This window comes from Rhinatrema bivittatum, chromosome 7, assembly GCF_901001135.1.
Source record: "Rhinatrema bivittatum chromosome 7, aRhiBiv1.1, whole genome shotgun sequence".
In the NCBI taxonomy this organism is placed as follows: Eukaryota; Metazoa; Chordata; class Amphibia; order Gymnophiona; family Rhinatrematidae; genus Rhinatrema; species Rhinatrema bivittatum.
In genome coordinates this window covers 179,834,992-179,859,098 of record NC_042621.1, presented here as the reverse complement: position 1 = coordinate 179,859,098, position 24,107 = coordinate 179,834,992, and the positions used below count along the sequence as shown (strand labels likewise).

The following is a 24,107-nucleotide window of genomic DNA, read 5'->3' as shown; positions in this document are numbered from 1 at the left end:
ACTGCTCACAAGTTTCAAATGTGTGCTAGTTCAGTTGTTTAGACCACAGTCCATCACATGAAAGGTGGTCACCGAAGAAATAGTTACTTAATTCCCACATTTAATCACCAGTTTGTTTCACAAACTATTGCCAAACATTAGTTGACAATATACTTAAAATAAGATCTGCTCTAAAACATCAGGATTCAACTTAGATTGCAATATTATTTCTTAAAAGTTAATTCCCATGGTATCTGTGTGTATGCCATCACGGCTATGATCCAGGTCGGAGCCCTTTTGGCAGACACTGAGAATCTGAACAATTATAGGGGGTTGGGGGTTAACGCCCTGTCACCCAACTCAACTGAGCACACAATTACCTCTGGACCACTGCCAAAACAAGAAGATTAAAACTCTCTTACTTAAAAAAAAAAAAAAAAGACCAGACCAGGCGAGGCAGTAAACCAGCCTAAGAGCGCAGCAGAAGTACAGAGCTTGCAGATCTGTGTCCCGGGGCTATCCCCAGCGCGTCACAGAGGCGACGATAACCCTCTGAACTAAAAACGGGAGTCACCTCCCACCCCCACTGACAGCAGCTCCCGCAATTCTCCGCCATGAGTCCCGGGGCACTCTCTGCCATCTTACGGGCTTTCGTTCTAGGCAGAGGGTTTTTCCACTCATTTCAGCAATCGAGGGAATCGCTGCCTTGCTCTGAGGTCCTAGTGATGTCACTCCTTCCAACTCTCAGGAATTCTGCAGTTCAGAATCTGCTCCAAAGCCCAGAGAATCTCCTAATATGGAGAACAGAGTGCCTGACGTCACGCCAAGCAGGAGAAAAGAGAGACAGAGAGAGGAAAAAAAATACACCAGCCAGGAGCTCAGCTACCCTCCCCTTCAACCAAACTCAACTTGCTTGGGAAAAGTTGAAAAAAAATTCATTGCTATTCTGACAGATGCCCGCTCTTAGCCAATAGCAGGGCGAAGTAGTGACTGAAGAGAGCTCCTATTGGCCCTCGCTGGCAGGGTCCAGGTTTGGCCCGCCCTGGTCTCTCCTTTAGCCGGGCTCAGTGCTCCTGCAGTTGTTTGCAGGGCTCTGGACGTGGCTTTGCTGGATTTGAAGCACGGGGACGCTGCCCCGAGCGAGCGAGGAAATCCGTTCCTCCTCCCTCCCGGGGTTATCAGTGGGAGCTGCTGGTCGTCTTGTTTCTTCGGGAGCTTGTTTTGATATTTTGTTTCCCAGTCTTCCCGAGGAGGAAACTTCTTTAGCCGCCAAGATGCCAGTTTTCCACACCAAGACCATCGAGAGTATTCTGGAGCCGGTGGCCCAGCAGATCTCGCACCTGGTGATCATGCACGAGGAGGGTGAGGTGGACGGCAAAGCTATCCCGGACCTCACCGCCCCCGTGGCCGCTGTGCAGGCTGCTGTCAGTAACCTGGTCAGGGTGAGTGTGAAGCCAGAGTCCACCAGGAGCCAAAGGGAAGAGAAATAAAATCAGCAGAGGGTTTTCACCCCACCCCCAAGCCCAAGAAACAAACCCAGCAAAATCCCAGCCAGGCGCCTGAAAACTCCATCTGGAGGCTGCCTGGGCTCAGACTGGCAGCGGCGCGAGCCAGGCAGGGTGGTGGGGTAGGGGGCGTGCAGCAACTTTCCTCAGGAGAGAGCACCACTTCATTTGGAGCCCTGCAACTCCGTTAGGGAGCAGGGCACAATGGGGTGGGTAAGGCAAGGTAGGCAGGGCTAAGCGGGAGCGGGAGGGAAAGGGGCCCCCGAGGGAAGGGAGTAGAAAAGGGAGAGCCAGCACGGGCAGCCCCTCCTTTTCGTCCTGTGCAGAGCTGCATCATCAGCTTCAAATCACCTCTAGGATCAAGCAACTTTACCTCCTTGCATGGCTGTGCTATATCAGTTTTGCTTCCCGGTTCCTCGTGCTCCAGCGCTGCCGAGCCCAGCCGGGATGGCTCCTCTCTTAGCAGGGCTGTGCTGTAACAGGCTGATCTCTCAGCACGGCTGTGCTACAACAGTTTTGCTTTTACTTTCACTTTGCCTCCAGCAGGGAACGATTTCTTTGATTACATCATTGGGTAAAGTACAAATATTTTGCGGCTTATAAGCAAAATGTTGAGAATATTAATGGTAATTTTGTGCTGCTAAGGTCGGGAAGGTATGCTCACCCCCCCTCCCCCCTTTTGCATTGAGCTGGCTCTGCATTACCAGTACTTTATTTAATGAAAAGGTTTTGAATGCATGGCTGCTTCTGCCTGGAATGTTATTTTATTTAAGGAAATGCCTTAGCACATGGCTGGTTATATTTATTTTAACTATTATATATTTACTGAAACGCCATGGGCACATGGCCACACTTTACCTGTTATTATATATATATTTTATGAACTCATGGCTGGCTTTCAGCACAATGCTTGCTCTGCATTACTGGTTGCTGTATTTATTGAAAGGGCAGCGAGTGCAGGGCTGGTTATCTTTCACTTGTAGCCTTTTAAGAAATGCCATTGAAGGGGTCTGCACATGGTGAATGCATAGGTGGTTAGAGCACATGGCTGGCAGTAGCAGGCTTGGTAGCTTAGTGGTTAGAGCACTGGTCTTGTAGGCTTGCTTTACTTTAAAATCGGTTTTCTATGTATTGCTTTACCCCTCGCTCTCTAAATTGCTAGGAAGTGGGCAGGCTTCATGTCTACCATGCTACCTCAACAACCTGTGGATGTGCTTTGTTATACCTAAGTAATCTGACCAATTAAAAAGTAGCCAGCATCCCGTAGTTGGGAATTCTGATGATATGTCTATGGGACAGCGGTACGGCATCTGAGTGCTCAGCCAGGTTAACAGGATGTTTTTTATATTAATCCTAAAGGTGATATTTAGTATTCGGTTATTATTTTAAAGGGACAGCTGTCCATGTGCACGTTTATACTGAATTATAAGGGGTACAGGACCCTCAGATATGATGATTTAGGCTGCGCTATGCAGCTCTACACAAAGTAAATTAAAATATTAATAAAAGGTCAGCTTACATCTTAGCATGGTATTATGGTTCTTATTGTAAGGGCTTGCCAGCAGCCATCTTAAAGTAGCACATGGCAGTGGCCATGTTGGGGGGGGGGGGGGGGTCAGCACATGGCAGCGGCCATATTTAGGATCGCCACGAGCATATTTTGACGCCGGTGCCGAGATAATCCCAACTGAGAGCCTGGTGGTGTATCAAAAAAAAAAAAAAAAGTTAATTATTAAAGTCTGCTGATCAATTAATTGTGACTTTGTAATACAGTATTTACCAGTACAGAATGGCGCCAGTGGTCATCGACCGCAGCTGAGTCCGCGACGCAGCATCAGCCCCCCCTTGAGGCAGACAGGTCAGCAGTGGGGCTGATTGAAGTTCCAAGCCAGCCCCAAAATTCAAGGCCTAGCAGGAAGACCGTAAGGAAGGGAAAACGTCAGACGCAAATGGGTACTTCCAATCCATCATCACACTCCGCTACAACGCCTCCCAATGTAACAGCAGCAACCCCCATTCCTGCAGTTACAGCTATAAGTGACTTAGACCTGTTGCTGTTGGAGGTTAAGGAGCATGCTGCCGCGCATGGCACAGATTGGCATAGGCAGCGCATGTCAGAGTTTCCCTCTCCGTCTCGGGAGCGCCCACCAAGCGACGAGCCTCAGCAAGATTCCACATCGAACTCCTTTATTCCAAGGAGTTCGTCGGCAGCTTCTCGCAAGAGGAGCACCAGACCACAGCAAGCAGGGGCATCAGTCGGAAAGAGAGAACGCCCGGCGGGCCTGAAAACGATTGCGGCCGGGCCCCACGGTGGCAATGGGGCGCCCACGCCGACATCAGGTTCTGGTACTGCCCTCGGCTCACTGGCTACAGCTTCTACGGCTGCTAGCACTGAGGCTGCAGCTTCTACGGCTGCCAGCACTGGGACCACTTCACGTGACTGGGGACGAGGTAAGCCCCAGACTTGCCACCCTTTATCGTCATCAGATTGCAGTGATACTGAGAGAGTGTTAGCCAAGTGGCTTTGCTCTCTCTTCCATTCTCTTAAAAGAAAGAGGAATGCGAGCCAAGGCAAGTCGGCTGCCGTTGTCTGGGGTGCTAATCCGGTAACCGTGCCAGAGATCAGTGGGCAAACTGTTACTGACTCAGGGAGGCTACAGAGTATGCTGGCCACTCAAGGTATGCCAGCCTCACCCGCTATTCCGGTGACGCACTTACCAGCCAACACTCTGCCAGCTCAACCTACTTTGCCGCCTGTAGATGTAAATCCTCTTCTACACACTGCTAATTCGGCGGTGCAAGTTCCAACACAGCAGTTGGGGAATGAGGTTTTATGTGGGGTTACGTCCTTAGCTCACAGTGTGCCAGACACCAATAAAAGACAAAATATTGAAGAGGGAGTACATTGACATATTTTCCCTCCTTGTTACGGATATGGAAGTGGAACCCGAAAAAGGGGGATCCGCTGAGGCGAAAGATAAGAGGCCAAAGGTTGCCAAGAACCTCCAAAATTGGACCAGGGCTTTCCATGTTTTTATGTCCGTGATTGTGGAACATGAGCCTGCACATGCTCCCTTTCTCATAAGATACAAGGACACCATCTTGACAGCACAAAGGAGGGGAGGGTGGGCCTGGCTTAATTATGACATTCGTTTTAAGACTGAGCAAATGGACAGCGGCCAAGGTCTAAGTTTTTTACGATTGGCACTACTGCTCACAAGTTTCAAATGTGAGCTAGTTCAGTTGTTTGGACCACAGTCCATCACATGAAAGGTGGTCACCGAAGAAATAGTTACTTAATTCCCACATTTAATCACCAGTTTGTTTCACAAACTATTGCCAAACATTAGTTGACAATATACTTAAAATAAGATCTGCTCTAAAACATCAGGATTCAACTTAGATTGCAATATTTCTTAAAAGTTCATTCCTCCCACTGGGGACAGCAAGCAGAAAGGGAAGTGGTTACCAAAACCACACCCCATGGTATCTGTGTGTATGCCATCGCGGCTACGATCCAGGAGGTCGGAGCCCTTTTGGCAGACACTGAGAATCTGAACAATTATAGGGGGGTGGGGGTTAACGCCCTGTCACCCAACTCAACTGAGCACACAATTACCTCCGGACCACTGCCAAAACAAGAAGATTAAACCTCTCTTACTAAAAAAAAAAAAAAAAAAAAAAAGACCAGACCAGGCGAGGCAAAGTAAATCAGCCTAAGAGCGCAGCAGAAGTACAGAGCTTGCAGATCTGTGTCCTGGGGCTATCCCCAGCGCGTCACAGAGGCGACGATAACCCTCTGAACTAAAAACGGGAGTCACCTCCCACCCCCACTGACAGCAGCTCCCGCAATTCTCCGCCATGAGTCCCGGGGCACTCTCTGCCATCTTACGGGCTTTCGTTCTAGGCAGAGGGTTTTTCCACTCATTTCAGCAATCGAGGGAATCGCTGCCTCGCTCTGAGGTCCTAGTGATGTCACTCCTTCCAACTCTCAGGAATTCTGCAGTTCATAATCTGCTCCAAAGCCCCGAGAATCTCCTAATATGGAGAACAGAGTGCCTGACGTCACACCAAGCAGGAGAAAAGAGAGACAGAGAGAGAAAAAAAAAATACACCAGCCAGGAGCTCAGCTACCCTCCCCTTCAACCAAACTCAACTTGCTTGGGAAAAGTTGAAAAAAAATTCATTGCTATTCTGACAGATGCCCGCCCTTAGCCAATAGCAGGGCGAAGTAGTGACTGAAGAGAGCTCCTATTGGCCCTCGCTGGCAGGGTCCAGGTTTGGCCCGCCCTGGCCTCTCCTGTAGCCGGGCTCAGTGCTCCTGCAGTGGTTGTTTGCAGGGCTCTGGACGCAGCTTTGCTGGATTTGAAGCACGGGGACGCTGCCCCGAGCGAGGAAATCCGTTCCTCCTCCCTCCCGCCAAGGGTTATCAGTGGGAGCCGCTGGTCGTCTTGTTTCTTCGGGAGCTTGTTTTGATATTTTGTTTCCCAGTCTTCCCGAGGAGGAAACTTCTTTAGCCGCCAAGATGCCAGTTTTCCACACCAAGACCATCGAGAGTATTCTGGAGCCGGTGGCCCAGCAGATCTCGCACCTGGTGATCATGCACGAGGAGGGCGAGGTGGACGGCAAAGCTATCCCGGACCTCACCGCCCCTGTGGCCGCTGTGCAGGCTGCTGTCAGTAACCTGGTCAGGGTGAGTGTGAAGCCAGAGTCCACCAGGAGCCAAAGGGAAGAGAAATAAAATCAGCAGAGGGTTTTCACCCCACCCCCAAGCCCAAGAAACAAACCCAGCAAAATCCCAGCCAGGCGCCTGAAAACTCCATCTGGAGGCTGCCTGGGCTCAGACTGGCAGCGGCGCGAGCCAGGCAGGGTGGTGGGGTAGGGGGCGTGCAGCAACTTTCTTTAGGAGAGAGCGCCACTTCATTTTGTATTTCAGCAAACACTGGTTAACCTTTGGGGAGGGGAAATGAGTTTGTGATACTTTCGCAGAAAGAAAGTCGCTAGAAAGTTGCAAAGCTTTGGGGAAGTTACTAGCTAGGTACTATTACACATCTAAGCTTTTTGAAATATTACGCCCAAATACTAAATAGTGAGGATACAGAGCACGTACTTGGATCGTAGAATGACACTTGTTGCAGCTGCTCGTATCTTCCCGATATTCTTTAAGTGATAAAGCTCTTAAAATAATCTTGTCCTAAACTAGGAGTTTGATGTTCTGGAAGCCGTATTGTTGAGAGTGGCCAAGATTACAGCTTGCTTTTTTTGTATTTTGGTTTCTTTGTGCCTGCCCTTTTATTGCTTTACATAAATGTATTTTTCAATTGTTTTACTACTAATCATTTCTGTATGGCGCCTAGAAGTGTGCAACACTGTACAAATGCAAAAATTATTTTTCACTTTTCATTTTCTGTGGCTCAGGGTGCAGCTCCAGTGATATTTCTATTCTTGGTTTGAGAAAATGTTTGCTTTCAAAGTGCTTTGTATTGTTAATTTAGGTTATCCTTTAAAACTTATCAACAGTAGTTGCAAAAAAATAAAGTATCTAGTTTTTGTAATGGTGGAAGACTTTTTTTTTTTTTTTCTTCCTTTGAATGGTGGTACGAAAATACGGCTAAGGCTTTGTAAAGGAACCTGATTCTTGGCAGGGAGCCCCTTCTAGCCTGAAAACAGAAAGTAAATCCATCATGCACATAGGGAGAGGGGGAAATGGTTTTTTTTTTTTCCCTCTTATGGAAGGAAGACTGCATGAAGAATGAATAAAACATCTGGTATTCTACTGGCCAGCTGCTAACCATCAAGTTGTGAAAATATTATCTTTTCCTCAAATGGGCACTCCTGTTTTATTTTACTATCTACTATCTCATCCTTGCTGTAGGATTCTCTTCCTTGTTCTCCTCCATCACAATTAAGATAAAAATAGCCCTCTACTTTTCTATCCTCCTACCTTACATTTAACAATTCATATAAAATTACATGAAAGTTCTTTAAGTTGAGCATATTTTATATGGCATATAGTTATTATTTTCCATGACTACATACAAAAACACATTTAAGTGATGAGGCTTTATCTATAGATGCTCTGTAATGCTCTGAGGCCAGGGCTGAACGTCTTAGTGATGTTCTCCATTGGGAGAGCTCTGCAGTGCTGGTATAGCATTAGTCTAGAGTGTTTTATTGTGAATAAAGCTTTTCAACCACTTTTTTTTTGTAAAATACTGTGGACTCGGCTGAGATCCTTCCACTAAAGAATGGAAGACTCAAGATCCCTCGGTGCCAGTGGAAATAAGTATCATTTTAAAAATAAAAAAAACTTCGTGTGTATGTGATATCTCATCCCGATATAGTAGTTTCAAAAATAAACAGGACTGTTATTTACATGGATCTGATCCTGCTGAGCTGAGGCCCCTCCAGTCACTGTGTTGGTTACAACAACGTCCCCTGTACTTGAAATTCTGCTGCACGCCTTTAACAGTGCTGTCTGTCGCAGGTTAATCGAGAACACTGTTATAAGCTGAGCTAAGGGACAGCTCTGGAAGGCAAGAGGGCAAATTTAAAAATATATACTTTTGTGTTAGAATTACTACATTTTCTGTAGACAGTTTCATTTTACCTCCAGAGGAAGCAGTGATGGGGTGTGGTGGAAGAGGAAGGATCCTGGCAGTGTACCAGATTGACATTTTTTTTTCTTTTTCAAAACTTATTTATTTCAATTTGAGATGCTCAGTTGCAAAAGAATTCCAAGTGAGTTGTAAAAATCATATAGTGCACGTGGATGAACATAATGTACAGCACATCAGTCTCACATAAAATTTAATCCCAATAAAATAAAACATCAATATACAACATAAGACCAAACTGCATCAAAATCGACATCCTACAACAAATATAATGCCAAGTTATACTTCCAGTAACAAAGTGAGAAGTTTAAAATGATGCCTTTGCAACTATGGAACCGGTTACTCAGAATACCATATTAAATAAACAAAAAACAGGTGGTAACCATTTTCTGAAATTTTTAAATATTCTCCTATCACTCTTACAGGCCAATGCAATACTGATGCACTAAAAAACGTGATTCTAAACTAGACGCATTTTTTATTAAAGCGTACACAATCTCCTCTCCTGGGCCCTCGATTTAATAGGCAAATGAGCCGCCACGCTACAAAGGATACATTGTGTGACTCCCTAACATGTTCTTGGCATTGGGCACCCAGGAGACGTGGCTTTGTGCAGGTTAGGTAAACGGTCGCTCAATTTATGAATGCCCATTTTCAGTTTGAACTCACGTTTTTAGTGCATCAGTATTGCATTGGCCTAGAAGAGTGATAGAATATTTAAAAATTTCAGAAAATAGTTACCACCTGTTTTTGTTTTTCTTATAATATGGCATTATATAGTTGTAAAGGTATCATTTTAAACTTCTCACTTTTATTACTGGAAGCCTAACTTGGTTTTATATTTGTTGTAGGATGCTGATTGGTTTTAGGATGTATACTGATGTTTTATTTTATTAGGATTAAATACTTTTATGTGAGACTGATGTGCTGTACATTTTGTTCATCTGTGTGTATTATGTGATATTTTGTAACTTGCCTAGAATCTTTTGAGTGGAAAAAGTGTGTCCAGTGTGTGGTAACATTTTACATGAGGCTATTAGCTAGTAGACCCTATCTTGTCCTGCAAATATTGAGGCCCTGTTCCCTATATCACTTTATGTACCAAGGTTGAAGTCTTAAAACTCTAAACGAAATGGGTTAACCAGTGCAGTTTCAGCAGGGTGTGTGATGCCTGATTAGAGAACTTCAATCCCTTCACTATACGTGCAGCAGTGTTGGATAAATTTGTAATCTTGCTAGTTTGTTCACTGCCCTGACCAGTAAAGAAATGCAATAATCCAACTACTGTAGATCAAGAGACAGAATCATCATATCTGAGTCATTCTTACTCACATATGGTTGAAGATTGCTTATCGGCTGGAGCTGCCAAAAAAATAGCTTTACTAGGTTATCTTACCCCACATTCAGATCAGTCTACTCATGGACGCGTGTTTTCCCTTACCCCTTATTCAGTAAGGGGAGGAAAACGCGCGTCCAACCCGTGGCACCTAATAGCGCCCTCAACATTCAAATGCATGTTGATGGCCCTATTAGGTATGCACGCGGGATACAGAAAGTAAAATGTGCAGCCAAGCCGCACGTTTTACTTTCAGAAATTAGCGCCGACCCAAAGGTAGGTGCTAACTTCTTTCGGCACCGGGAAAGTGCACAGAAAAGCAGTAAAAACTGCTTTTCTGTGCACCCTCCGACAATATCATGGCAATATTAAGTCTGAGGTCCCGAAGAATAAAAAAAGTTAAAAAAAAAAAAAAAATTCGGCCCGCGGCTGTTGGGCCGAAAACCGGACACCCAATTTTGCCGGTGTCCGGTTTCCGAGCCCATGGCTGTCAGCGGGCTCAAGAACCGACGCCGGCAAAATTGAGCGTTGGCTGTCAAACCCGCTGACAGCCGCCGCTCCGGGCTAAAAGGAGGCGCTAGGGACGCCTCCTTTTGCCCATTTTTACTGCCGGGCCTAATTTAAATACAGAATCGCGCGCACCGGCGAGTGGCCATTCGCCCGCTCTCCCGCGGACTTTACTGTATCGGCCTGATAGTAAATTCTGCATCAAAATATCCCCAGGAATTTTTCTCAGAATTTAGTTAAAATGGATGACATCCCTAGTTTACAACTGGTGGGAGAGCTTCCATGGATGACTGTCAAACCCAAAATATCTTTTAATCCTAAAAAAAAAAAAAAAAAAAAGTATTTTTGTTCTTGTCCACAATTGTACTTCCTGCAGACTTTTCATCAGTTCAATTTCTTTCATTGGCTTTCCCAAATCGCATAGTATCTGGATATCATCTGCATATAGCATACATTTCAATCCTAAATTGTTAGAAAATGCAAAGAGTAATGTGTATAAATATGAAATAAGTGGGGACGGTGTGCAACACTGTGTAGTCTACAGGATTCTAGCTATTTCATCTCTAAACTGTACTCTGTTGTCTCTTAACATCTTGCCAGAGATCTATTCAAAAGGATATGGTGATCAACTGCCTCAGAGGTCCAAAACCACCAGGAAAGAGTCTACACTCTCCCAGCTATGTTCTCAAATCATCAGTTAATGCAACAAGGGTTATCTAGGTACTAAAACCTGGCTGACATCCCAACTAACCTGGATGAAAGAATTGATCTTATAGCCATTAACCTAGTTGTGTTGCCACAGCTCGCTGAATCAATTTAGCTATAAAGAGAGGTTAGCATAAGAACATAAGAAATTGCCATACTGGGTCAGACCAAGGGTCCATCAAGCCCAGCATCCTGTTTCCAACAGTGGCCAATCCAGGTTACAAGTACGAGGCAAGTACCCAAACACTAAGAAGATCCCATGCTACTAATGCCAGTAATAGCAGTGGCCATTCCCTAAGTCAACTTGATTAATAGCAGTTAATGGACTTCTTCTCTAAGAACTTATCCAAACCTTTTTTTTTTAAACCCAGCTACACTAACTCCACTAACCACATCCTCTGGCAACAAATTCCAGAGCTTAATTGTGCATTGAGTGAAAGAATTTTCTCCAATTAGTTTTAATTGTGCTACTTGCTAACTTCATGAAGTGCCCCCTAGTCTTTCTATTATCCAAACAAGTAAATAACAGATTTCACATTTATCCATTCTAAATCTCTATCATATCCCCCCTCAGCCGTCTCTTCTCAAGCTGAATTGATCTGTAACTGATCTGGATCTGCATTAAATTTCTTCAGAAGTGGGCACACCCTTTTTTTTCGTTAAGTCATAAAAGCACTTTACCAATTTGCAAGGAAGCATTAATGATCCTTTTAAGAATTGGTACTAATTCTACCCCACGATTCTTCACTAACCTTGCTTGCCATTAGTACAAAGATGAACCTGAAAGCTGGAAACCATCTCCTGCTCAGAAAGAGGATCAGACTATCTCATTTAGCCTTTTAATCTGTTTCAACTCTTTTCGCTTCTCCTATATCAAGCCGTTGTGCCGTCCCTACCATAGTCTCCTCATCCAGCCCAGCTTTCAATTGCTTAATTTTAGGTTAAAAAAAAAAAAAGTCCCTAAATCATCAGCATACAGGGAGTCAACCTCTTCCCTTCCTGCTTCAGATTTCATTCTCAGCCTTTGCAGCTCTTTAACACTTTGAAATAGAGCTTTGGGTTTATTGATCTCTTGAGATAATCTCCTTGAAAAATATTTTTTTTTTGTCTTTAATCACCTTGTTATACCTACAGCGATGCTGTCGACAATGATTTTTTATCTTCAGGGAGCTCAGTTTTTAACCATAATCGCTCTAATTTCCCATCCTTAGACTTCTCAACCTGTAGTTACTGTGTAGAACAAGGTGGAAAGTATTGAAGAATGGGAAACTATGGTGCCACAGATAAAACTTCAAACCGGTCAGGGCAAAGATGTCTTTATACCATGAAAGATGCACAGCACCTATTAAATTAAATCATGAATGATAAGGTTTAATAATCTGTATATGTACTAACTCCTAAAACAGCAGCTGGACATTTTAATAAATACTCACAAAATAAAACCTGCTATAGTTTTGTTTTTTTTTTCTTTTTTTTTTTTCTAAAACAGCTAAGAAATTCATCTATAAGATGACACTACTGTTTAATATTAGGGGTCAATATTTAAAAGATTTATGTAGTTTAAAATTTTGCTTTTAGGTACATTAAATCTAACCTGATAAAAAATGTTTCCCTCTCCCCTGAGTCTGGCCAAAAATCTTAGTTTAAAATTGCTGTATGTGTAGACTTAGCCAAACAAAAAAAGAGGTCAGGGTGTGATGAAAGCTTATCTTTGCGATGGCTTTGTTAGAGGCTGCTGCTGTCATTGATACCATTGTACTGTGGGTATCAAGTGGTGCTTTCATCATTAAGTGTGGTCTTCCATACAAAGATTGGTAACAGTGATGCATTAGGTCTCTCTATGCTCAGCTTCTTCTCGTCCTAGATCACTCCACTCAAGTGAGTTTTTTACTCTGCCCCCAACTGATCAAGACTGAGGACACACCTATTTCTCCTTGATATCCTCACTAGATTTATTTATCGCGTTTTATATACCATCGTTCGGTTTTGCCATCCCAACAGTTTACAAAGTTTCAATGTTTAACAGAGTGTTCAAAATGTTCATACGAGTGTTAACATAGAGGGAAGTGCAGCTCGGACCCTTGCCAGTAATCTGTCTCCAGTGTGGATTTGTGCAGCAAGATTCCAGAGTCCTTGGCCCATGCCTCAGCCATTTTGAGCAGAAGCTGGATTGCTGCTTAGGCAACAGCTTTTCTTTGGCAACTTTACCTCCTAGGGCCTTTGGTTTTTCCCTGGCTGAGTAGGCCTCTGGGCTGATCTCTGGCTCCTTATTGGCCCTGGTTGGTTGCCCCTTGTAGGCAGCTCCCAGGCATCTTGGCCTGGTCGAGCCCTCAGGAAGTTGGATGGCTCAGTGAACCTCTAGCAGTTCCTCTCCTCTGTTCTCTCTCATGTCTTCACATCTCTTTCCTTTGTTTATGGCTAAGCCCTCATAAAGTTTTTTATTGAAAAAGAGAGAGCTGGACTACCAGGAGCAGGGCCCAGCCGCCTCTGCAGGGGTAAGTGCTGCAAAGCAACCACAGCTCACATCAGGGTGGGGTCTCCTGCTAGGCTTGATGCAGTTCTCTCTCATGGTCCATACACCTGGTCTGTCTCAGAGTAAAAAAAAAAAAAAGTGACTCACCATCAGAATGAACTGTGGTCGGTGATATGCTGCTTTTGGACTTGTTCATGTTACTAGCATGGGTGGCTCATTCTCCCCAACATAGGGACACTGATATGGGGCTTCTGCCCGTACAGGCAGTTTTGGGCCTCAGGCTCAGTTTCTGAAGAGAAAGGGGAGCAGGCAGCTGCAGGTGCGGCAAGAGGTTGCACCAGAATGTCAGGGGGAGATGTCTGCTTCAACTCTCTTACAGTCCTCTTCAGCCCTATCTTCTGAGGTCTCTACTAAGGGGACAGGGTCCTCCGCCCCTCTTCCTCAAGGGAGATAGCATCCGGGAGATCCCCGGGGATATAGTCAACTCCTTGTAGTTTGTAGTAATTATGCACCAGGCCTTCTGTGCTATACAGAGGCCTGGTGGGTGTGATGGAGATTGTAGAGCTGAGCAATTGTATGGATGGGCAGACTAGAGAGCCCTTTATGGTCTCTTTCTGCTGTCAGATTTCTCTTTCTACATTTCTAAGGATAGTTAAATGTATTTTGCCTCCTAAAATATAATTTTTTAAAAAATATTTTGTTTATTTTTTTTTTAACATCTCCAGTTTTGCGTAAAGGTGAAATTTTATTTCTAAAAGAACAGGAGGTAATTTTCAAAGGGATTGATACACTTAAAACTAGGTTTTATGCATGTAAATGACCTTTTGAAAATTGCTACGAAAGTTACATTTTCATGCGTAACTCCTTTGTGTCTAAAATAATTAAAAGTTCTTCTTATGTAGCCACAGTGCGTTTAAGACTAAACTGGAGCATGTAAAGTGTGAAGATGGCATGAGTGACTTTTAAGACTGAATTTAAGACTTTTTTTTAAAACAATGCATGATCATAGTACAAGTCACATAATTAACTTGGTGACATAATAGTTGATGGCAGTTAAGGACATCCTTGGTGGTTCTTGTGTACAGTGCCCTAGCTGAGGAGATATCTCTTCTGCACAGTCTTTCAGTCTTGTCTTTTCCTCTTTCTCTACCATGCTGCTGCTGCTTCTCCTCTCTCCCCAGTTTTTTATACTCCATTTTGATCCTGTTCCTGCCCTCTATTTGTTTTGTGTGTGTGCTTAAACTCTGTCACAGCATTGGATTCCACAATCTCTGCCGGTACCTTATACCAGGTATCTCCCACCCCTCTCAGTACAGCAGTATTTCTTCTCTGCCTGCCAACCACATTTCTTGTCCTCAAACTTTTTTTTTTTTTTCTTGTTCAAAATTGCTCTTTTCTGTACTACAAGCCGTTAAGCCCGTAACAACGGGCTACATTAAATTTTGTTTTTCAGTCCATTGTCGAACACGGCAACTTTCTACACTTTTTTTTCTCCCTCACTCATTCACCTCGGTCACTCATCCTCCTCCCCCTTGGTCACGCACCCCTTCCCTCCCCTCAGTCTTACTCACCCTCTGTCTCCCATTGCCTCCTTCCCCTCACTCTCACCTCCCCTTCCCTCAGTCACTCCCCACCCTCTCTCAATCCCATTCCTCACGCTCATCCACAACCCCTTCCCTCTCCCTCAGCCCTCCTCCACTCCCTTTTTCTCTTCTCCACAACTTCTTACCCTTTACCCTCAGTCACCCTCGGACGGCGTAGACGGAAGGTCTCCGGGGGTCCCTCCCTCACGCGCTCCTCGCCGCCGCCGCTACTGCTCCTCCCAGTGCCATGTTTTTTAGCAGGTCACGCTCTGACGTGCTCGCCCGCGCATGTGCGGTAGAGCTGCTCTCTACTGCGCATTTGCGGGCCGTCGGTCAGATCCCATTTATAAGGTAGATATTGAAGCCTGAAACATTTTGAATATTTCGTATTCCTTCCAGTGAGTACATTTGGAGGATCTGAAGATTTTCTATGTAGGGTTGGCATTGAAGATTATAATTTTGCTAGTCCTTCTCTGAACTGCTTTCATATTCTTTCTCTCTCTCACTCACACTCACACACAACTCCAGAGCTGAACACAGTGCTTGAGGTAGGATCTCGCTGAAGGGTAATTTTACCTCCTTTTTCCCCATTGAATCTGCTGCTTATGACGTTGGCTTTTCCTGTTGCTTTGTGACAATGACTGGCAAGCTTCAGGTCATCTGAAAGGATTCTTTGTAGGTCTTTTTCCTGCTTAACCATGGTTTGTTCTTGTCGCTTTTTGTTTTTTTTTTAAATTCACTATTACTTTTAGTTTTTTCAAGGCTCTTTTTTTTTTTTTTTCCCCAGCCCTCTCAATGTGTCTACCCTGTTACAGGTTTCATGATGTACACATTATCATAGTTTGTCCTCAAGTTCTTCTGTAATGTCACTATAGATATTGAAAAGAATTGACCCTAGTTCTATACCCAGAGTATACTGCTGGTCAGTCTGCCTTCGTCAGGATGAACTGCGACGTTCCGTAGTTCTCACTCAACCAGTTCCTTGCCCAGTTAACAGCTTTATGTCCTGTTTGTAACATTTCGGCTGGCCACAGCTGCTCCGAGTGCCACTGATACCAGGACCTCTCGCAGCAAGGACACTTCCAAAACTCGCCCAATCCTCTTCCTAGGCATGCAGCACTGCCAGTTGTTAATGGGCCCATGGCAGGAAAGTCCCTGCAGCACATCCCGATGACATCGTGCGCTGGAGCTATCGAAGCACTGGCAAGACAACAGACTGGCGCCTTAGCAACATGTCCTCCTGCCTTGCTGTGTGTGTTGCTACCTGCTTTGCCTCATTATCCTTTTGTCCTGCCACGCCTTGTTCCTGACTTTCCCTGCCCCTTCGTTGCCTTGCTGTCCACCGTGCCTTCTCTGACTTGGCCTTGGTTCTTACCTCTACTATGGATACTGCCTTCGCTTCTGGGTTGCTGCCTGCCTTGAACCCAGCTTGGACCTGGATACTGATTGCTCACTGTCTGCCCCAACCTTGGACTGGACCTGGATACTGTCTGCTTGCTGCCAGCCCTGACCTCTACCTACCCCTTGACTTCATATGACCGCTCCTTATGAGACTTTTGCCTAAGTCCTGCTGGCCCCTGGAATCCAAAGGCTCTGCCAGCGGGGAATGGGGCTTGTATAGGTGAAGCTCCAGCTCCAGTCCCAGTAATAGCATGGCCACCAGCTGTCAGCATGAGCCTAGTGGGTTCACCTGCTAGGCTGCGTCAACCACTCCATAGCCCAAGGGCTCACATCTGTGACACTGTTCCCATGTGAGCCAGTTTTCTCACCAGTCTTCTCTGCTGAACCGTGTCAGTAACCTTAATGAAGTCCAGATAGGCCATGTCTGCTGCATCTCCCTGAGCCTCTGCTTTTGTCATCTCATTAGGCAAAATATTGCACTTGCTGTGTTGGTCCACATGAAATAAGGCCAAAAAAACAAATATTGGATGATTACCTTGCTATATTGAGCTAACGCAGTGTATCTGTGACTAGTCTTTTGAGAGAGATACTTCATTGGGTCAGTGAAGAAACAAGCTACACTGGGTTTAAAGGGAGCATAGCTCTCAAACACTAATCACAGATGTATTGAGTTAGTTCAGTCAACAAATAGGTGGAGGACAGGAACACACTGAAGAGTGAATCCACTAGGGAGGAGGTGTGTTCAAACAGTTCAGAACCATCTACAGGACAAGGCTTGGTCTTGCTCAAGTTAAAGCAATGTTATGAATGAATAATAATCACAGCATTGTAAGTCCTCCAACATAGGCTGTCTTTTGCACTGGCTGCATCAGGAGGGAAAGAAAAAGATCAATAGGATCTTCAACAATTCTGTAACAGTGTATCTATAAAAACCAATGAAAATGTAGATGAAAAAAGAGGCAGGACCCCACAAAAAGACTGTTAAAAGATAGCAAACGTTGAGTAAAGTGTACATACATCCTATCCATTTGAAAGAGCAGAAAGGTACAAAAAACCGCAAGCAGAGGCTGCCTGACAATTGAATCAGAACAATAAAAACCTTTTTTTTAATTTAACAAGACAATCCTTGTCCTGTAAATGGTTCTGAACTGTTTGAACACACCTCCTCCCTAGTTGTTAGTTCAATAAAATATGTATCATCTACAACTTGTTTATTTCATCTTATTACAAAACCTATCATTAAAATCATCCATTGTACCTGAAGACTGGAGGGTGGCCAATGTAACCCCAATATTTAAAAAAGGCTCCAGGTCCAATCCAGGAAACTATATAGACCAGGGAGCCTGACTTCAGTGCCAGGAAAAAACTATTCTAAAGATCAAAATCACAGAGCATATAGAAAGACATGGTTTAATGGAACACAGTCAACATGGATATACCCAAGGGAAGTCTTGCTTAACAAATCCGCTTCATTTTTTTGAAGGGGTTAATAAATATATGGATAAAGGTGAACCTGAAGATGTAGAATATTTTGGATTTTCAGAAGGCGTTTGACAAAATTCCTCATGAGAGGCTTCTAAGAAAACTAAAAAGCCATAGAATAGGAGGCAATGTCCTTTCATGGATTACAAACTGGCTAAAAGACAGGAAACAGAGAGTAGGATTAAATGGTTTCAGTGGAAAAGGGAAAACAGTGGAGTGCCTCGGGGATCTGTACTTGGACCGGTGCTTTTCAATATATTTATAGATGATCTGGAAAAGAATATGACAAGTGAGGTTATCAAATTTGCAGATACAAAATTATTCAGAGTAGTTAAATCACAAGCGGATTGTGATACATTGCAGGAGGACCTTGCAAGACTGGAAGATTGGGCATCCAAATGGCAGATGAAATTTAATGTGGACAAATGCAAGGTGTTGCATATAGGGAAAAATAACCCTTGCTATAGTTACATGATGTTAGGTTCCATATTAGGAGCTACCACCCAGGAAAAAGATCTAGGCATTATAGTGGCTAATACTTTGAAATCGTCGGCTCAGTGTGCTGCAGCAGTTAAAAAAGCAAACAATGTTAGGCATTATTAGGAAGGGAATGGTTAATAAAATGGAAAATGTCATCATTCCTCTGTTTCGCTCCATGGTGAGACCTCACGTTGAATACTGTGTACAATTCTGGTCGCCGCATCTCAAAAAAGATATAGTTGTGATGGAGGAGGTACAGAGGAAGGGCAACCAAAATGATAAAGGGGATGGAACAGCTCCCCTATGAGGAAAGGCTGAAGAGGTTAGGGCTGTTCAGCTTGGAGAAGAGACGGCTGAGGGGGGATATGATAGAGGTCTTTAAGATCATGAGAAGTCTTGAACGAGTAGATGTGAATTGGTTATTTACACTTTTTTGCATAATAAAAGGGCTAGAGGGCATTCCATAAAGTTAGCAAGTAGCACATTTAAGACTAATAGGAGAAAATTCTTTTTCACTCCATGCACAATTAAGCTCTGGAATTTGTTGCCAGAGGATGTGGTTAGTGTAGCTGGGTTTAAAAAAGGTTTGGATAAGTTCTTGGAGGAGAAGTCCGTTACCTGCTATTAATTAAGTTGACTAGGGGAATAGCTACTGCTATTAACTGCATCAGTAGCATGGGTTCTTCTTAGTGTTTGGGTAATTGCCAGGTTCTTGTGGCCTGGTTTGGCCTCTGTTGGAAACAGGATGCTGGGCTTGATGGACCCTTGATCTGACCCAGCATGGCAATTTCTTATGTCTGATAGGATCTTCTCTTTGCAAAACTGTTCTCTGGGGTCCTGTAAGTTACTTGTTTCAAGATGCTGCACTCCTCCTTTCGTTTAGTAAAGGTTCCATAGTTTTGCTCACTACTGAAGGTAAACTGTCTTGTCTATTCCTTACTGCTGCTTAAATCATGTGACTACATCTACTTTCCTCCAGTCTATACTCGGGGGGGGGGGGGGGGGATATTCTGCATTGCACAGAATACCCCTCCAAAGTAGAATTCTTTCCCATAGAATTGTCCCATAGAATTAGGTGCAGGGACCGAGAAGCAGCAGCAGTAACGGCAGTGGAGACCTGCAGGGGCTGGAAGAGAGGAAGAAGTAGCATTGGTGTCCTCTGAAAGTCTGAGAGGAAGCAGAGGCAGGCTGTCCTATGCAGGCCGGAAAAGATCTGGGAGAGTTGGTGTTGGCCCATGCCTGCAGCGTTTGATTTAGCCCATGTGGCCTGAACAGAGGAGGAAGCAGTGATGGTCCGGTGGAACCTGAACAAGAGATGAGCTTGGGGGAAGGTAGGAAAGAACTCAGGGTCTTGCAAAAGAGAGTGTAGCAGATATAGAGAAATCTAGGGGGCCTTGCTGAAGCAGGAAGGGTGGGAGGGGCAGATAGAAAGCTACGAGTCTTGCTGGGGCAAGGGGAGAGACCTAGGGAGGAGGAGCTTTGTCTGCTGCCCTGCCCTGGGAGTGAAGCCTGGGGATGGGGACAGACAGAGAAAGCTGGAGGTCTTGTTAAAGGGAGTCGCACAGAGAAAAGGAGTCTTGCTGGAGTGAGGGGAGCGAGATGGAGATGGTGGGGCAGAAAGAAAGTTAGGGTTAGGGATCTTGCTGGAGGATGGGGACAGAGATAATTGGGAAGGAGGAAGGGGGTCCAAGCCTGGATGGAGGTGCAGAAAATGAGCAGAGAGGGTCTTTCTGGAGAGTTGGGGGAGAGAAGAGAAAAGCAGGGGTTTGACCCTGGTGGGGAGAAAGGGATGGCAGAGCAGTCAACTTTGGGGGGAGCAGGAGGTAGTGAATGAACTGGGGGATTGACCCGAGAGGATGGAGAGAGCAAGCATGGGGAAGGGTTCATGCTATGAGGGGAAGAGAGCTGGGGAGGGTGAGAGGCCTTATGATGGAAAAATTCTACACAAAATATCTTGTAAAGTCTTCATCTTTGAGTAATAATTTGGAATGCAATACTCAAGTTATTTCTCAAAGACAGTGACTATATTATGTTATCTGAACAAATGGTCTGCAGAATCTTAAAATAATGTGCACAGAACTCTCTGAGGAGAAACTGTCAGGACGTCCCCTCTCCATAGACAAGTTGAACTGAGCTGAGAGGGGGTGCAGTCACATGGCATTTTCCTGCTGACCTTCTTCTGTATCCTCTGGTGTAGTCCATTAAATGCGATCACCTATTTTAATTTGTGATCCTATCTGTCCCCATTACCTGCCTTAGTTGGGTTGCCGTCCCCTTATCTATAAACCCTGAGCAGAATGTATGGCTTAATATTTTTGCTGTTTCTCATTATCCCCACTTTTGCCCTTTATCTTAACAATTCTCTAATAGTTTTGCTTCTTTTCTTTATATATTTAAGCAGGCTTTATTTCAGTTTATTGGTTGGACAGTATTCTAAGATGGGTCTTTGCTTGGCTAACTGCTTTCTCCCTTTTGCTTTACCAGATACCTTTGCCTGTCCTCCTGCCTTCGTATTTTTTTTTTTTCTGATCTCAAACACAAACAGCATGTGGGAGTGCAATAGTCCTGAAAAGTGCAAAGTTATTCTATCTAATAAGGGTGTGTCAGCCGGGAAGCCAGTGTAAGACCACCTCTAGGGTGATTGCCCGGACCTCTCTATCATCCATTCAAAAGAATTTTTAGAAATAGTGGAAAGAGAGAGAAATATAAAATGGGATATTTTTTAACTATGCATTTAAGCCAGCAATTAGAAGAAACGATAATGTTTGCTGTCAGTCCCGTAAAGATGCAATAGAAGCGCTCTGTAATTTACAGAGCGAACCCCCACATCAGCTGATGTTTCGGTATCACTCACAGCCTTTAGGCCGAGTACGCTTGCTTTACTTTTGCTTAATATAGAACACTGGTGATGAATCTCCAGTACTAGAATTAGTGTGATTGACTGAGTAATTTAGGTTTGTCTTTTGAACTAGTGTTAATTTTAACTTAAAATAGTTTGAAATGTCAGCCTAATTGCAGGCCCAATCCAGCAATAGTAATCAAAATTGAATCTAAAAAATCAAACGCTGACCCCTTACTTTGCATTGCAGCTCATTGTGGTTCTGGATCTCTTTTTATCCGGGCATGCGAGCAGATTTGTGGCTAGAATATTTTCTGCACAGCCAACCCTTTTTTTTGGTTTTTTTTCTGATGACTCAACTTTCTGCTACCTTCTTAGAAGAGTGGTATTGGGCTTCTTTCCTTCTTGCCTTTTGCTAACCTGCCTCATGCAGAGATTTGTTGCTTTCTCAGTGCTTCCTTTAGTATTTGTTGCCCCAGATCCTCTCTACCTTTCAGACCTTGAATGCCTGATAGTATTGAGGAGGCCCAATCACTTGTCTTGAAGTCAGCCCTCCTGAAGTCTGTGACTTTAGTCTTGTTGTTCAACTCTTTAATACTGAACCCACACAGTACAATGAACATTAGACGGTAACCGTCTCCTCACCACGTAGTTAGTGACGCTGTCTTCCTTTGTCAGTACCAGATCTAGCGTAGCCTCCCCTAGTTGTTTGAGGAATGCTCCTGGTAGGACATCCAGGATGTCTTTTCTAGCTGATGCTACATCAAGTAGGCTCTAGTCCACATCTGACAGATTGAAGAAATCTGCAAACAGGGCTTTCTCCTGAGTCAGCCTTTTTGTCTAAATTCACCTCCTTTTTTCCTTTTACTGGAAGTCTGTGTAGTATTACTGTATCCATAAAGATCTTAATTTTTCCTCCACAGTCCACACGAATTAAGCTTTTCATCAGTGATTTTTTTTTTTGTTCAAAATACTCCTTTTCCACTCCTTCTCCTTCCCCCAAACACATTTTTGTTTTCCCTTTTTTGTCTCTTTGGAAGGGACAATACTTGTAGATTAGGCCCAATCCTGATTTACATTGCTGATTGCAAAAATGTGCAAAGTCTGCTTCTGTCAAGGTGAGGGGGAGGGGGGTTAGCTCTGTCAGAGCTCAGCAGAACTAGGGGGGGGTCTCATTTGTACGATTATGCTGTCACATGGCTTCTTCCTGTGGTAGGTGCAGGCCGATTAATGCAGTCTACTTTGTGGGCTGATGCTCACTTTGGGCTTTTTTTTTTTTTTTAAATTTAATAAATCAATTATTATTTATTTTTTTGCCTTTAGTGCTGGATGAAAGCAAGGAGGTGGTATCTTTGGCTTTTTCTTCTTTGCAGCCCTGGCAAAGTGCATCAAAGTGGTAGAAGAGCTGTGGGTTGCTGACCCCTGGCCAGGTATGTAGGTGCAAAGAAGAAGCACATTGATCTTGAGGCATATAGCTGGTGCTACTGCCGTCTTGTTTCAGAGCATTAGGGATTGAAGATGACTCACAGCCTTTAGGCCGAGTACGCTTGCTTTACTTTTGCTTAATATAGAACACTGGTGATGAATCTCCAGTACTAGAATTAGTGTGATTGACTGAGTAATTTAGGTTTGTCTTTTGAACTAGTGTTAATTTTAACTTAAAATAGTTTGAAATGTCAGCCTAATTGCAGGCCCAATCCAGCAATAGTAATCAAAATTGAATCTAAAAATCAAACGCTGACCCCCTTGCTTTGCATTGCTGCTCATTGTGGTTCTGGATCTCTTTATCTGGGCATGCGGGCAGATTTGTGGCTAGAATATTTTCTGCACAGACAAGCCTTGATATGAGCTTTAATAATTCTGCCAGTTCACAGGCTAGCTGGAGAGGAAAACCTGCCTGTATGCGAGTCAGCGCTGAAAGGCTCTCACTCTGAGCTGCTTTTCTTCACTGTTTCGTGCTGTTGGCTAACACTTTTTTGAAAACCTATTTGCTCCATTTTAATTTGACTTTGCTGAAATGCTGCTTTTACCTGCACCGCCTCTTTAACTGCCAATCTTCAGGTCAGAATCGAAACCACTATTAAGCTGTGTTATAGCGGATTACACGGGGTGACACATGGGACACATTCTTCATGACAGAATTGTTACAGTCCTGTCTTTTTTTTTTCAAGCTTTCCTTGTATATAGTCACTGTGTAGTGCAATATTTCTTTTCAAAATCCTATTAATGTTTATCCCGACACACAATCACCATGTTACAGTCTGCACTTGGCTGCAAGCCCCAGTAATTATACTTCTTTATCAAGCTCCGTTGCAGCTCCCCTAGCGCTTCTCTCTCCTCTCCCTTCACCGTGATATCCAGTGCTATCAGGATACCCTGCTGAGGCTGGGAAGTCGCTTGGCGCTCTGCTGAAATCAGGGTTGTAGACCTGTGCCTCATCCATTACCCTGGTTGGGTGATTTGGCTTTCCTTGTCACTTTTGTCAAGATTTCTTGCTCCTTACTAGTGTCTCTGGTTTTCTGCAAAAACTGCAATCTTTGTAGGTTGTGGTACTTTGTATCACAACGGTGGAAGAACCATCTCAAGATGTAATACAAAGGCTCACAGCCTTTTTGGGAGAGCAGCTCCCTTTTTTAGACTCCAGAAATGTTGTGGCCCACCATGTGCTTCTATTTACGTTTCACGTGCAGTTATGTGCTGTGTATGGAAATCTGATTAAAATGTATAACACAGAAGCGATGGGCACTCAGGAATCAGCAGTAACAGAAAACTTTAATATTTTAAAATGAAACATGCTTAGTGATATAAACTGAGTACTCATAATTGCAGAGCATAGTAGTGAAGGTGGGGAAAATGTATCTTGTCCAGTAACTTAGCTAATGAGATGACTGTTTCAGAGATTTCAAAGCCAGGATATCTGATTGGATGTATGACACCTTTCAGCCATAGAGATGGATAGACTTTCAGCCTACTCCAGTACTATGACTTCAGCAAATTACGTATGGAAAATCCACTTTCAGAAGAATCTCATGGCAAAATATTTGGCATTTTTGTGTGTTATGTTCTATTGCATGTCCCCTAGAAGCCCCTGAATTAGGCAAGCATGTAATAAATAAAAGGCCTGCCCTGTCAGACACATCCAGGCACTCGGAATGAATGTGTTAGTCAGATGCTGTTATGTGAAGACACTGTAAAGAGTT

At 44.1% G+C, this 24,107-nt stretch overlaps 1 protein-coding gene across 6 annotated transcripts in view; it reads left to right on the top strand.

Annotated features, from left to right (window-relative positions):
• Window positions 1–1,030: 1,030 nt before the first annotated feature.
• The window catches only part of VCL (vinculin), a 266,600-nt gene continuing 243,523 nt past the window's right edge, over window positions 1,031–24,107 (top strand). The window contains exon 1 of one of the 6 annotated variants that reach the window (XM_029609565.1): window positions 1,031–1,421. In XM_029609565.1, the coding sequence (XP_029465425.1) occupies window positions 1,254–1,421 (168 nt within the window). In that variant the 5' untranslated portion in view covers window positions 1,031–1,253. Of the gene's footprint in view, window positions 1,422–2,035; window positions 2,059–5,785; window positions 6,178–24,107 lie in introns of those variants that run through there. The other 5 variants (XM_029609568.1, XM_029609564.1, XM_029609566.1 and 2 more) reach the window with 5 other exon arrangements.